Source organism: Podarcis cretensis, assembly GCF_951804945.1.
Source record: "Podarcis cretensis genome assembly, chromosome: 4".
Classification (NCBI taxonomy): domain Eukaryota; kingdom Metazoa; phylum Chordata; class Lepidosauria; order Squamata; family Lacertidae; genus Podarcis; species Podarcis cretensis.
The window spans coordinates 78,539,879-78,553,879 of NC_137173.1; the positions used below are offsets into that span (position 1 = coordinate 78,539,879).

General features: G+C 40.0%; 1 protein-coding gene across 2 annotated transcripts in view; it reads left to right on the forward strand.

Moving 5' to 3' along the window:
* MRPS9 (mitochondrial ribosomal protein S9) overlaps window positions 1-14,001 on the forward strand; it is a 36,819-nt gene that overhangs the window by 21,843 nt on the left and 975 nt on the right. For both annotated transcript variants that reach the window (XM_079972924.1, XM_079972925.1), the window contains exons 6-10: window positions 3,679-3,767; window positions 6,258-6,333; window positions 8,943-9,111; window positions 11,887-11,995; window positions 13,454-13,623. In XM_079972924.1, the coding sequence (XP_079829050.1) occupies window positions 3,679-3,767; window positions 6,258-6,333; window positions 8,943-9,111; window positions 11,887-11,995; window positions 13,454-13,623 (613 nt within the window). The remainder of the gene's footprint in view (window positions 1-3,678; window positions 3,768-6,257; window positions 6,334-8,942; window positions 9,112-11,886; window positions 11,996-13,453; window positions 13,624-14,001) is intronic.

Consider the following 14,001-nt stretch of genomic DNA (forward strand, 5'->3'; position numbering starts at 1 on the left):
AATTTTTTTACCCATTGCTTGCCTTTTGAAAGTGGCATGTGAGGTTTTCCTGAGACACACGGCCTTTTCAAAGAATAGCTGTGCTCACCACTTGATTAAAATCTTCCTGCACACGAAATCCTTTTGACAAACAGAAATGCAATCATTGTAGAATATTTGTAAATTTACTTAAGTCGTGTCAGGGCGTTTAGAGATGTCTTCATTAAAAAGAGTGATATAAATCATTTCATTAAACAGGACTCATCCCATCTTCTGCTCAGGAAATGTGAAATATGTGTAAGGGTGTTAAAGATGAGAATCGTAGGCTAATGGAAATTAGAGAGATACTTGTTAAGTGCCAAACTGACACTTTAAAAAGTAAATGTAAAATAATTTCACTTTTTTACTGTATCTTGTGCTCATAGCCTTTTATAATTTTCAATATTAAAAATTTTTATAAAATACATTTTGCCTACATGTGTCTATCACCATTTGCTTTACTGTCATATTTCAGTTATTTATTTCAGTTGAGCCAACCACCCTGCCATTTATATAGGTTACTGGATGCAATATGAATAGGCTTCCTTGTAGCATCTACACTGACCCATCATCCATCTTGTATATTCCATTTCACATGCTGCTTACATGTTAAAGCTTATTACTACTTTAGCATTTCTATTCCCAGTTTCATCTTTGTTTCTCTGTTTGTTGAAAAGAGTTTGGCTTGGGACGTAAAAGGTTTCTTTAGTTGCAAATTCGACTGCATCCTGAAATGCCTTAACCCCTTAAATTATTAAATTTGTGCGAACCATCAATTGGGAACCGCTGTACTAGAAGTCTTCAGAATATCATTCATCTTTTACAAGGTTACATCATTGGCTTGTTTAAAATGGCATTGGAAACCCAAACATGTTATGTCGTATATGTACAGCTATATGTAACAAATTAAGAAACAGAATACAAAAACAGACCAGAAGAGTGTTTTCCAACTAACAGCAACTTATAGAATCTGTGTCTGGCATTTTAAGATATTGGTTGCATATGAACTCCACCCATTTCCTCTCTCCAGTGCTTCTGAGCCTGGGGGCAAGAGAACTAAGTCTAAATGTATTGATGATGTTGATAACCTACTATGTTTGTTTAAGATATAGTTCAAAGATCCAGTAGCCTGGTACTTGCTCTTAACTTACTATTCAGCAACAGCTTTGTTTAAAACTGTCTGTCTTGTTAATTGACAAGATCGAGGATGCAGTCCTCCTGTTTTATGACAATATATATATGGCTCACAAGTATCTTATAAAATCTACTGCATAATGGCCACATTTGTAAGGGATATAGGCATGTATATTTATGACTTTGCTGTTACCTCTGGAAACTGTTAGTTAAATCTTCACCTATCCATTCTGCAGAAGCAAGAATTCCTTTCTGAAATGTTTCAGATGTGAATGTTTTCAAAGTGACATGCTTCTCAGATTCTTATACCATTGCAAGATAGCATGCATCGTTATCCTGTCCATTGATTTGTTATCCTGCAAATAATTTTGCACATGCCTTCCTTTATAGCTATGCACATCAGTAAAATTTAAGAACAGCCGAGTGTTTTGAGGAATGAAGGAAATGGGATCTGAAATGAGCAAGTAAAACTTCCCATGTCACAATGTACCCTTGTCAGTAGATAAAAACTCTTTAGGTTATCTTTTTCCACCCCATGTAGACTGTATTTGAGAAAAATAAGTGAGGGTGGTGAAATACATTTAGCCAAAGGTGAACTGAAAATGCCCATCCTTTGAGGAGCTATACAATATATTGTGGGCAATTATGACCTAGCCACATTCACACAGCATTATAACAGGGCTGGGAGAAGGGATTTTTTTTGCCAGTGTTCAGGAAGACAGCATGGTTATCGAGGTTGTGTTTGCATTGCATGCACCATTGGCTGTGAGTCTGGTGCACAGCTTGACTCTTTTTAAAAGTTTGCAGTCCTTGAATTCACAGAGAAACTTGAAAATGTCCAGGCATAGTAAGCTGAAGACTCTGAAACTAGAGAGGTTATTTGGTAAGGGCTCCCAAAACATATTGGTGTGCAAATGTCTAAAGGTTTCAGTCTGAGAAACTACAAGGCAGATCCCAAGTGTAGGTAACCATTTGTTCACTGCATGGCTACAAATGGGAAACAAGCAATTCACCATGTGGTTAGAATCATAATGGAGTAAAAGTGGCCATGTAGCTTTATGAACAAACTATAATTCCAGCTAACACAATAAGTGAAGCAACATCTTCCTCTTCTTCCATCCATGTAGAGCATCATTACCAATCTCAAGAATGAAGGACCTCGCGAGGATAATGGGACATAGCAACCTGTAATCTTCCCTCATAGGCTTGAAGGAAGTTTTCAGAGCCTGCTATCAGATTGTTATAGAGAAGAATAGAGATGAATGTGCCAGTGTGCACTGTATTTTTTATGGTTTGGCTAGCTTCATGTGACAAGCTTCCATTTTAAAAGGGTAGTCAGCAGTGTTGTATTTCTAACATGGGCAAGACCGTCTCTTATCCCACCCTCTTCCAAAGGTCCTGAATTGCCTGGGTTGCTGGTACATAGAGAAGAATGTAATAGAAATTATATCAGTCCCTGGAACCTGATTCAAAGGTGGAATCTACACACATTAAAAAAAAAATCTGAAAATGCTTTTTTTTAAAGTGTTTTTAAAAATACAATGGATTTTTCATAAGGCTTTCCATCGCCATCTAGTATCACATTCTATATTGCACTTAAAACACACTTAAAACGTTTTATTGGCAGCTGTATAGCTGAGTCCAAATGCTGAATAATTTTCTTATGAGCCAAGAAATGTAGTGAGCCAGCCCTGCCCCTGTTGACATAATCTTTCTTGATTTGGTTTTCACAAACTCAGGCCTGTTTTACATATAACATTAAAATTTAAACCATAATTAAAAATAAATCAATAAACTACAGTTTTATATGAACGAGCAGCATACTGCTTTATAGTGTGCTACTCCCCGGCTTTTGCTATTGCTGTGCTGGGAGGAAGCAAACCAACAGCTGATTTACCATTACGTGCAACTTGGACATGTGGTTTGTTTCTCTCCAAACAAACCACAATTGGAAGGCAAGGTTTGTTATCAGCTTATCACTTATGGTTTTTTTAGAGACAAATACACCATTGTCGAGTGCTCAATCAGAACCTCTTTTTAGGAAGTTGTAATCAGATAAATATCCTTGTAATCGGATAAATGTCCTTATTCTTTTGTGTTCTGGCTTAAATGGGGTGATTCTACAGCTAAAGAGCCTGAATTGTTTGAAGAATTACATTGTTTTTCTTTTGGTTATTACTACAGACAAACCACTGGTCACAATGGTTTGTCATAACTGAAATTAGTTAAGGTATGTGCTATGCCCCTTTGTACCACAGTTTTTTGGGGGGGAGAATATGGGAGTTATGATACTGTATTCTTGTGGTTGAACTTCTAACACACACAGACACAAAATTATTGTTTTTATTAAGAATTTTCTTGGGTTACAAAAGCACGTACATTGTTTCCATTTTCAGGTAATAGAGTCCTTTCTACAGATTAGTTACATTAATTGTGAGACATTAATGTTGAACTTCTAAGTGATATTTGATGCCAAAATTTTCAGCAGAAGGTTTTAAGTGGAACTCACCCTTGTACCTATTCTAGGAATTGTATGGTAAACTACTTCGTATTGAGGAACACCAAGAACGAATGCGTGCTCAAGGATTATTACCGCCTGAGAAGACATCCCAGTTGTAAGTTGTCTCTTTGTGATCATAATGAAAGTATGTTGGGGATGAGGGATGCAGATGCAGTTCTCATACAAGATTTTCAAGATATATCATGCTATGTGGTATTATTGAGGGACGCAGGTGGCGCTGTGGGTTAAAGCCTCAGTGCCTAGGACTTGCCGATCGAAAGGTCGGCGGTTCGAATCCCTGCGGCGGGATGCGCTCCCGCTGCTCGGTCCCAGCGCCTGCCAACCTAGCAGTTCGAAAGCACCTCCGGGTGCAAGTAGATAAATAGGGACCGCTTACCAGCGGGAAGGTAAACGGCGTTTCCGTGTGCGGCTCTGGCTCGCCAGAGCAGCGATGTCACGCTGGCCACGTGACCCGGAAGTGTCTCCGGACAGCGCTGGCCCCTGGCCTCTTAAGTGAGATGGGCGCACAACCCCAGAGTCTGTCAAGACTGGCCCGTACGGGCAGGGGTACTTTTACCTTTACCTTTACCTTTATGTGGTATTATTAGCCTAGGCCAGCCTTTCTCAACGTGGGTCCCCAGATGTTGTTGGATTACAACTCCCATCATTCCTAACTAGCAGGACCAGTGGTGGGAGGAGATGGTGTCAATGCAAAATGGTCTGAAATAGGTGAGAATTGGGAGGTAAGCAGAGGAGACTATTGAGGAGTGGAGACTTGATAGATACTCTGGCTTTATTGTGTTTATCCTTTCTTAAATGTAAGCTTTTCGGTGGTCTATGGGGGAGATGGATGAAGTGAAAGATTTTAGGAATGAGTCAAAGTTAAAGCAGAGATCGCTCAGGCAGTGAGTGATAAGAGTCTGTGGGAAAAGAGTATAATAATTGCCTAGCTTGGAAAAAGAACAGAACTTAGAGCAGGAAAGAAGAGCAAACACAGTGTTGACAGTGAGACTGCACATGTCACTTTTGCTAGTATCGCTGCAGTGAATGTAACAGCCCCCAAAGAGATTCTCCACAGTCTTTGCTTTGCTTTCACATTTAGAAATGATTTCCTCATGGAGGACAGCCTCCTCTGTATGCCTTCCCTCTTTGCCTTGGATTGATCGTCATCCAAATGATTGTGTGCAGAGCCAAGATATGTCAGAATGAATTGGCACTGGGACACCTTCAGGAAACTAATCGTTTGCTGAGGAGAACCAGCTGGTACCAAAGGATGAGCCATTACTTGGAGTGGTGGTGTAAGGAAGACTTATCCAAGGTGTGGATTAGGAAGGCCAAAAGAAAATGAAATTGGAGGAGGAAGTTGAAGCCGAGCACTGGAAAAACAGTGGCTGCTGAAATCCCTGACAAGAAGGTTAAAAGACTTCCAAAAAACAACAGCAACACCCCTTGTTAGGACTAGGCTTGGGGTGCATACACACCATTTAAAGCAAACCCACCCCAATAATTCTGGAAGCTGTAGCTTGTTAAGGGTGCCAGAAACTATAGCTCTTTGCAGGGTAAACTGCAGCTCCCAACCATTTTTTGATCGTTTTCCTTTGAGTGGGTGTTTTAAATGTATGGTGTGTACATAGCTTTGGTGAAACGTAAGATTTCAACTGGAGGGAAAGGTTAGCATGAAGAAACAGAATTCTTCTTGAAAAATGAAGCGAAGAGGTAGAATGAGGGATAAAAGATAAAGCCGTTCAGGAAAAGTAAGCATGAGAAGAACAGAAGGAAAGTAAACAGCCTAAAGGGCAAAGGAAGAAGCTGATAAATGAACGGCACCAAGCCCAGGGGGCGCTCATCTTTCCGCTGTCCACCATGTGGTGATATACAAGATGTATGAAACAAACAACACCAGAGAACGCCTGGTTTCTCTTTTGCCTGCAGCACATGGCAAGCCAGTAAGATAGTTATTTTTGTTTTGAAATTGTGGCTAACCCAATCCTATGCTGCCCCTACTGATGCTGCCCCTACTGTGTTTTACCACAGCTCTTTTTGATGCACGTCATCCCTGCAGGAACTGAGTGTTCTGCAATTGGCCAGCAAGTGGTCAGTCTGTCTTGCACCAGAGCTGATCTAGATAAGGTGTTGAAATCCCAGAAGACTTTGTATTCCCTTTCTACTTCAGTGCTTCACACCCTGAAATTACCACTAGATAGAAGGGAAGTGTTATGGGGAAGATAAAATACTATTTCTTGATATGTTTGCGGTCTTTTGTGTTGCGTTTTTTGAAATCTTGTGTATTAAATTTCATTCTGGTACAGCTGATTTACATAGGCAATAGAATGCTGCAGAAAGTTGCCTTTAAACTAAACTGATGCCCAGACTTTTAACTCTCAACCACTTTAGAAATATTACTTGTTAATAAAGTAAAATTATGACACTGGAGCTACTGCTCTTTGCTTTTGGGAATAGAAAGTTTGTAAATGTAACTTGCACTTTTTCAAAGTAAAAGACAAGTATATTTCCAAATGAAGTGTGACTGTATGTGTGGCCCTTTGCAATCTTAGTCTAATTGCATGATTAGTTAAAAAGAGAATATATGTGATATTTTAAACAGAAACCTGATTGGCAGCAGATGGCTGATTAAAGAGGAATTGGAAGAAATGATAGTGGAAAAACTGTCAGATCAAGATGTGAGTAATTAATCTCCTTTATTTAATGAACCTTGTATTTTAACGGAACAGCTACATGAGTTTTTCTTTAAGGATTCTGAAAAAATCTTTTCCTTGGAGACAGGAATTATTCATGTTCTTGGTCTCTTTCGTGCTCATAAACACACATATTGAAGAATCTGTATTGATTCCTATACAAATTACGTAAGCCACATTTGGACAACTTGTTCACTAAAACTGTGAGAGACTGAATGGATTCTCTCAAAGCAGCACTTCTCTTTAGTTAAATCTGTCTGACAGGAACCCAAGAGGAGATCCTTCCAATTTAACTTCTTCCCCTATTTGAACAAAGTGATAATTGTCCCAAGCATCCATCTGCAAAAGTTTCCTGTCTATTTGACCTGCTTCCTGGTGTCCCGGTTCTCTTCCTCATTGTTTGGCCTTTCCCTATCCAACCTTCTGCCACCCAAGGTGTTTCTTTTAATTTTCTTTGTATTCATTGAAACATCTCAAAGAGTCAGGCATATTCCAGGCATGCAAGCTGAACTTCCTAGCATGCTCAAAGTGTAAGGCTGGCTAGATCCTAAGTTTGTTTTAATTTTAATATGCATTCTTCTTAATCACTATTTTTTTCCTTAAATGAACTCTTATTTGGAAAACGGGAGGATTGGCTAGTTGCTTTACTTCACTGCTTTATCTCCCATGAGCCTGGCCACTCTGGCAACAGGCTTCAAGGCTTGTGGAAGCAGGAAATATGAAGAGAGGAAGTGGGCGGTTTCCTAAATCCCAAGATAAGCGCTTAAAGGCTGTGAGCTTCCCTGCTGGCAGTACTACCTAAAGGTTGGAGACCTGGAAGGCTCTTTACTTCTCACAGCGTTGGTGCAGCAGGGAACCCCGTAACAAAGAGTTTATTTATTAAGAGAAACATAAAATCAACAAGAACACTGCAGAAACAAAATAATAATGGCTCACAACGTGCTAGCCCGATATAATCCCTTGCATGTTGTGGTGGTGTTAAACAAATGTCCAACAGTGTGTGTGTGTGTGTGTGTGTGTGTGTTTGTGTAAGTGTGTAATATGCAGAATATTTTGGGTAACCTAGGATAACCTTTTCATTTGTTAGTCTCCATGTGATGGTAGTTGTGTGAAGAGAGCATGTAGGGCTGCACCCCTGACCCCACTATTGGGTCCCCTGCTGGTCCTGCCTTCCCCACTGCTCACACTTTAGGGCAGTGGTTCTCAACCTGTGGGTCCCCAGATGTTGTTGGACTACAACTCCCATCATCCCTGAGCTCTGGCCTTGCTAGCTAGGGGTGATATGAGTTGTAGTTCAACAACATCTGGGGACCCACAGGTTGAGAACCGCTGCTTTAGGGGGAATGTTTGTAAAGGGAAAGCCTATTGCGCACTCAGGCTCTCCCCACTTGGTGGGAAGTGTTTATGGGCGTCCAGTAGGCTTCTCTTTAACAGCCTTCTCCAAAATATATAGAGAGCAGGAAGGGGCAAGGATGGTGTGGCCCCAAAGGCAGTGGGTGCTGCTCCATGTGCTCTCTCCATATGATTATAATTGTGTGGAGAGGAACAAGTGAAGAGGGCTTATGCCAAACAAATACTGCTACATCTGCCAATTGGATTACTTGTAATAAAAAGGCGATGATGAGAGATCAGGTATTCTGTACAAAGAATTACCTGCATCTTCATTATGTCACCTCTGTTGCTCTCTTCTCCCCCCCCCCCCCCCCCATTAATTCTGTTCTTTATTTCTGTCTTTTGTGTGTGCACTAAACAGGTATTAAAGATCTGTGGTCATCAATACAACAATCGTCATCGACACAAACATGTGTGCCAGTGTGTGAAAGACTTTATACTTACAGCCGCTTCTTAAATTTCTTGTTGCCACAAGGCCTTCAGATAAGCCTTAATAACAAGACCATGTACTAGCAGTGCGGCGTTTTACTTTCTAATCACATGTTCACGATGTAGGGAGCGAAGCACACAGTAGCAAAGGATAATTTATTTCAAGAGATTGCCCTTTAAGTCAAGTATCTCTTGAATTTTTAAGAAGCTTGATTGTTTGGTTTAAAAAGAAAATTATAAACATTTAAAGTAACTCCCGTCTGAACAGCCAGTGGCATAGATACACATTTTCCGTATGTATTACGAAATATAATCACCTAAGAAGTGGCGTTTAGGAAAATAAAATTATTTCCATTTAAATGTACATATCAACTTGGTTTGAAATGAGTTGGGAAGCTTACCTCTTGCCACTCTTCATCAAAGAATTGGATTCTGTTTTGAGGCCTGCAAAATATTTCTTTGAAAATTAAGATGAACTTCATTTTAATGTGGTAATCCCGTCTTACAAAGAGGTTGGTTGTATTTTTTTTGAATTCTGGATTCATTTGTTGCTAGGGTTGGAAAAAAAAAGGATTAGGTATCTTTATTCACATAGAAAATGATACATCTGCATGTTGTTTTGAAAGCAGCATGCAAATGCAGAAGTGTCATCCTGTCAAAAGTTATCAATAAGAGCAGAACTGGAAAGATCAAGCATGTAAAAATAGAAGATGTTGGCAAATGCAATTACACTTGCACCCCCACCCCTTAATGATATTTTTTATTGTCTACAGTATTCACGGTGTATTCAGCTGCTAGAAAAACTGGTCGCAATGCCGTGCCATGAGATTGAAGATGATTATGTGCAAAAATTCCGTAAGCAATTACCTGTGCAATCCAAAAAGCAGAACGTAGAACCCCTACAGTATGATGAGCAGGGCCTGGCCTTCAGTGCCGCAGAAGGTAACTTTTTGTTCTTGTTTTTCCTTTGTAGAGAGAAGGGCAGTTCCTGGTAGACCTGAGAAATCAAAGATGTTCTAGTATTTTCCTAGTTGTCCATTCACAAGCATGGAAAAGGCCATAGCTCAGGGCTAGAGCATTTGCGTTGTGTACAGAAGGGCACAGAGGGACGCGGGTGGCGCTGTGGGTTAAACCACAAAGCCTAGGACTTGCCGATCAGATGGTCGGCGGTTTGAATCCCCACGATGGGGTGAGCTCCCGTTGCTCGGTCTCTGCTCCTGCCAACCTAGCAGTTCGAAAGTGCGTCAAAGTGCAAGTAGATAAATAGGTACCGCTTTGGCGGGAAGGTAAACGGCGTTTCCGTGTGCTGCTCTGGTTCGCCGGAAGTGGCTTAGTCATGCTGGCCACATGACCCAGAAGCTCTCTGCGGACAAACGCCAGTTCCCTCGGCCTGTAGAGCGAGATGGGCACATAGTAGTCCCGTTGAAGTCACTGGGCTTTACTTCTGAGTAAACACAGGCTTACGATCAGGCTGTGTATTCACCCCTGGTTTCATGATAAAAGAATACAATGCATGATGACTGTATCTATTAAGCAGTGTTTCTCATTTATGTGGTTTTTTTTAACCTGATAGTTTATTTGGGCTAGTTCAGTACCTTATTTTCTTAACAAGCAAAGCTGTTCAAATTTCACCTGTTGTTAACCCAGTTTTCACAGCACCACAGTGACTCGGATTGACAAGATTCTGGGCTTGTGTGTGTGTGTGTTAATTCTTCCATTTAATATTACTGTCTGTGCTGAGAAAGATTAGAGACTATGGCTGAATCTTCTAAACATGCTGGTGATATTGTCATACCAACGAGACTTAATCAAATACGGGTATTTGTTGAAAAGCATAATCTTTTCTTTAAAGATTTTCAGTATCCTATATGTAAAGATTATCTGAAACCTCTACAGAAAATAGTAAGGAATTTGTTTTTGAAAGCATTCTTTGTATCAGTAGTAGATTGCATCATTTTATTTTCTTGCATCCCTAAATGCATAATGGGCATGATCAAAACAATTTGTAACTGAGTTCAGCGGGACTTACTCCCAGGAAAGTGAATATGGGATTGCAGTCTTAAAAACATAGACATAGTCCCATGTATGACCTATTCACATGCCATAGTAAGCCGCAGTTACTGTTTTACTGTGAACGCAGAGATTACTCCCACATTGCTCTTCCCATACCAAGAGCAACATACCACAATCTCTAATTTAACAATACATCTGAACTGGGGATTGCAACATGCTGTGTTTGTTTGACTCCAAACTGTGATCTGAAGCCAAGAAAAAACTTGGCTTCAAATCAGGGTTGGTTTGGAGTTGAACAAACCATGATCCCTAGTTTGGAAATAACGCTAAGTCGGGGATTGTGGTTTGGTGCTCCTTTTCACCCTAGCGGAAGGGTGTTGTGTGTGCATCTGCACATTCACAGTAAACCATTAGCTATAAATTACCATGATGTATGAACACAGCCATTGATTGCGCTAATGTGTCGTTTCTGCATTGAACATTCTTCTCAGTTCGCAACAAGCTGCCTTAAGGTTCAGGTCCATCACTTCTTCATACTTATTATTTAAAATACTTATATCCTACCATTCCATTGCATTTGCTGTTCTCAATGCTGCTTACGACAGTTTTATAAACCTGTAAAATCAATCAGAAATTAATCAACAATAATCAACAGCTGGGGAAATCTCACTGCCCTAAAATCTTGCAATTGGCACATAGAGCTAACCTTAAAAATCACTTTATCTGAAGCCCTGTGGCTTTAAGCATATCTAATTTCATTTGAAGTAAATGAGACGAGCTGCTAAGTATTTATGCTTAAACAGAGTTTTGGGTCACTATTAATGAATAATTCTCCATGTATGTTGTATAGGTCTGAATCTAACTAACTATCTTATCAAAATCCAGTTTCTCTGTTGAAGATGCTGGCTGCCATTTTGAATTATCAGAGTATGCTTCCCTCTGCTGGAGGAAAAAAAGAAATATTCATAGCAATGGCGGCAATATGAATATTTTATCCACCATGTCCCATTTTTCTTTAATGGGATGAGACATTTTTGTTCTTGCTGTTTATCCCTTTTTTCAATTTATTCAGATCTTTTCAGTATTTTTATAACAACTACTTGCACGGATGGAGAGAGATTATGTGTAAAGCCTTTGTTGTTGAAAGATGCTAGTGTCTCTGCCATAAGACAATAATACTAATCTCAGGGCTTAGCCATACCACTTGGGTTTCCCAGCAGCTAAATAATAAATAATAATAATAATGCAAATTTCCTTGGTATCATTTAAGCAACCATAGATAAACAAGCAGCATCAGAACCCACTCAATGGCCAATACCTAGAATAACAGTCCCTATTTATTGGCTATGAGATGGACTCTGTTGTTTCCATGACCTGAACAGTTGAGGCAGCTTCACCCATACGGAAGTGTCAAAAGGCAGGCAACTCAAGCCTTTCCCATTCCGGAACAAATTTAGGCACTAAATCAGTATTGGGCCCCAGGATGGATAAAATAGTTTTTGTTACATTACAAATAGAAACTTTGCCTCATAGGAAAAAGAAACATGGGCAGTACTGCAATTGGCCAGGAAAGAATGCTGTGTGATGAACTTGGATTAAATATTTATTATGAGAGAATTTCACTTTTGCAAGGATTTTCCCATGATGAGCATGCCACGTGTGATTTTTGAGATGCTAAGTATAAACGTGTGTTATTTTTTCAAGGCTGGAGAAAGACAGCAAAAGCAACCGTTAAGGTTTATGACAATGGAAGTGGGAAAATTACTATAAATGGAGATGATTATATACTTTACTTTCCAGTCTTGCAGGACAGGTGAGTGAACTAAGTCAGTGTTTACTGTAGATAGTTATTTTATTAAAAACATTTCAAGGGGATATGTTGCTGAAACAAAGACTATAGCCAGTCTAGTCTTAGCAAAGACTTCTGCCCTGGGTGACTTCGAGAGGAAGGCAGGGATATGAATAGGCTTCTTAGTTTCTTCAGTTTTCATTTTTGTTTAAAGATTAAGGTTGTATTACATGTGCACACCACCCTACCATCAATACTTACAAAAAATTGGGAGCATCTTATTTCTTGCCATGGTTTAACCAAAGTCACAAATGTCTGAGTTGAACACCGCCCATCAAGAGGACTTCCAGGAAGATGATGGACTAAAGACATCTCACCTGGAGACTTTTCCATGCCACCCAATAAAACCTGGGGTCCCCGAGTGCAGGGTTGCGCTGAAAAACAACAAAGTCAAAAGCATTTGTAAACAATTAGACTATGGCTGAACGAGTGGCATAAATACTGTATATTAAAAAAAAAAAAAAATGTTTCCTGGGCTAAACTATTTCCTTCTATCACTGTATTTTTGTTTTTGTTTTTTGCACTCAAACTGGATAAGAATTCTGCATGATCTTTTGTCATAGCACCTAATACAAGTTGGAATCCTGGGGCCACCTTGAAACTGATCTGAAGCTCTGTGTTTGTTCATCTTCTCACCAAGTGGATTGTTCCACTTGAGAAAATGTACCACCCAACGTGAGAGAGTGATGATGCAAATCTATTTATCAAGCCAGGATTTCAGAGATACAGTGCACCTAGTCTCGTTAATCTTGGGCACAGATTGGAACAGAGGGGTATTCTAGGTGCCATTTATGCAAGAGCCCTACCAGATTGGAGCAAAGGCATCCTGTTTGTAACTAGGGCTAGATTAATGCATTTAAACTCACAAGAAGGCTGCAGTTTCCTTATTGGAAACTGATCTTTAGAGGCCTGCATAAGTTGTTCCCCACCAAGCCAAATGCAGCCTTTCAGAAGCTTAACAAAACTCATTTGTTTGTTGTCTGTGACACTGCAAAAGAGAGAGAGAAAGAGAAAGAGAGGGTTATGTTGGTTATCTTTCTTTCTTTGCAAATGAGCCTGTTCTAGATATTTGCTTTGGGAGTTTTCATTTGACATAGTTTTATATTAACATCATTTTGCGGGCAACCATGCTATGTTTGCCATTAAAGGCAAGCTGAATTTTATGGAATATATATATGCAACATAAAAGAAGTGAAAGGAGGGATAAAAATGCAATTACAAACCATACAGCATCTAGCACAGTGCATTACAGTTGATACAACAGGCAATAATAATAATAATCAAGCGGTCCACCCAGACCCTCTACAATTTTGTGGGGAAAGATCGGGAACCACTGATCTAGATCATTTCCACCTGTCTCCCTGAGTGTTACAACTGGACTACGCGAGCCAATAATGCTGGATGCATTTGTATGTTTTTCAGAGAACAGCTGATGTTCCCCTTCCAGTTTCTCGATCGCCTGGAGAAGCACGACATGGTCTGCTCTGTTTCTGGGGGAGGAAGAGCAGCACAGGCCGGAGCGATCCGCTTAGCTTCCGCAAGAGCGTTGTGTAGCTTCGTCACCGAAAACGAGGTGGAGTCCATGAGGCAAGGTATAATCATGAAGAAGAAAGTTGCCCTGGCTCATCTGTGTGTTTTACATTAGATACGTTTGGGCTGCATCCAGCATTGCTTAAGTGGACATCCATTCACACAGCAGGACTTCACCCTTCTTTCCTCTTCCACCCCAAGCAATCCCTTTGTACTCCTTCCCAAATTGCTCCAGAAGGTCTCCCAACTGTCCAGAGCAGATGAGGGGTAGGGAGAAAAAGAGGAATTCTTGCTGCCTGAACAGAAATTTATTTCTTGAGGCATGGAATCCATCGGCTGCAACACTTATGAAACCCACTCATGAAAAGTGGTCGTACTTCATATTTTTATTTTTTGTGTTCTTATTATTAAATTTTATTTAACATAATTATTACAAAATA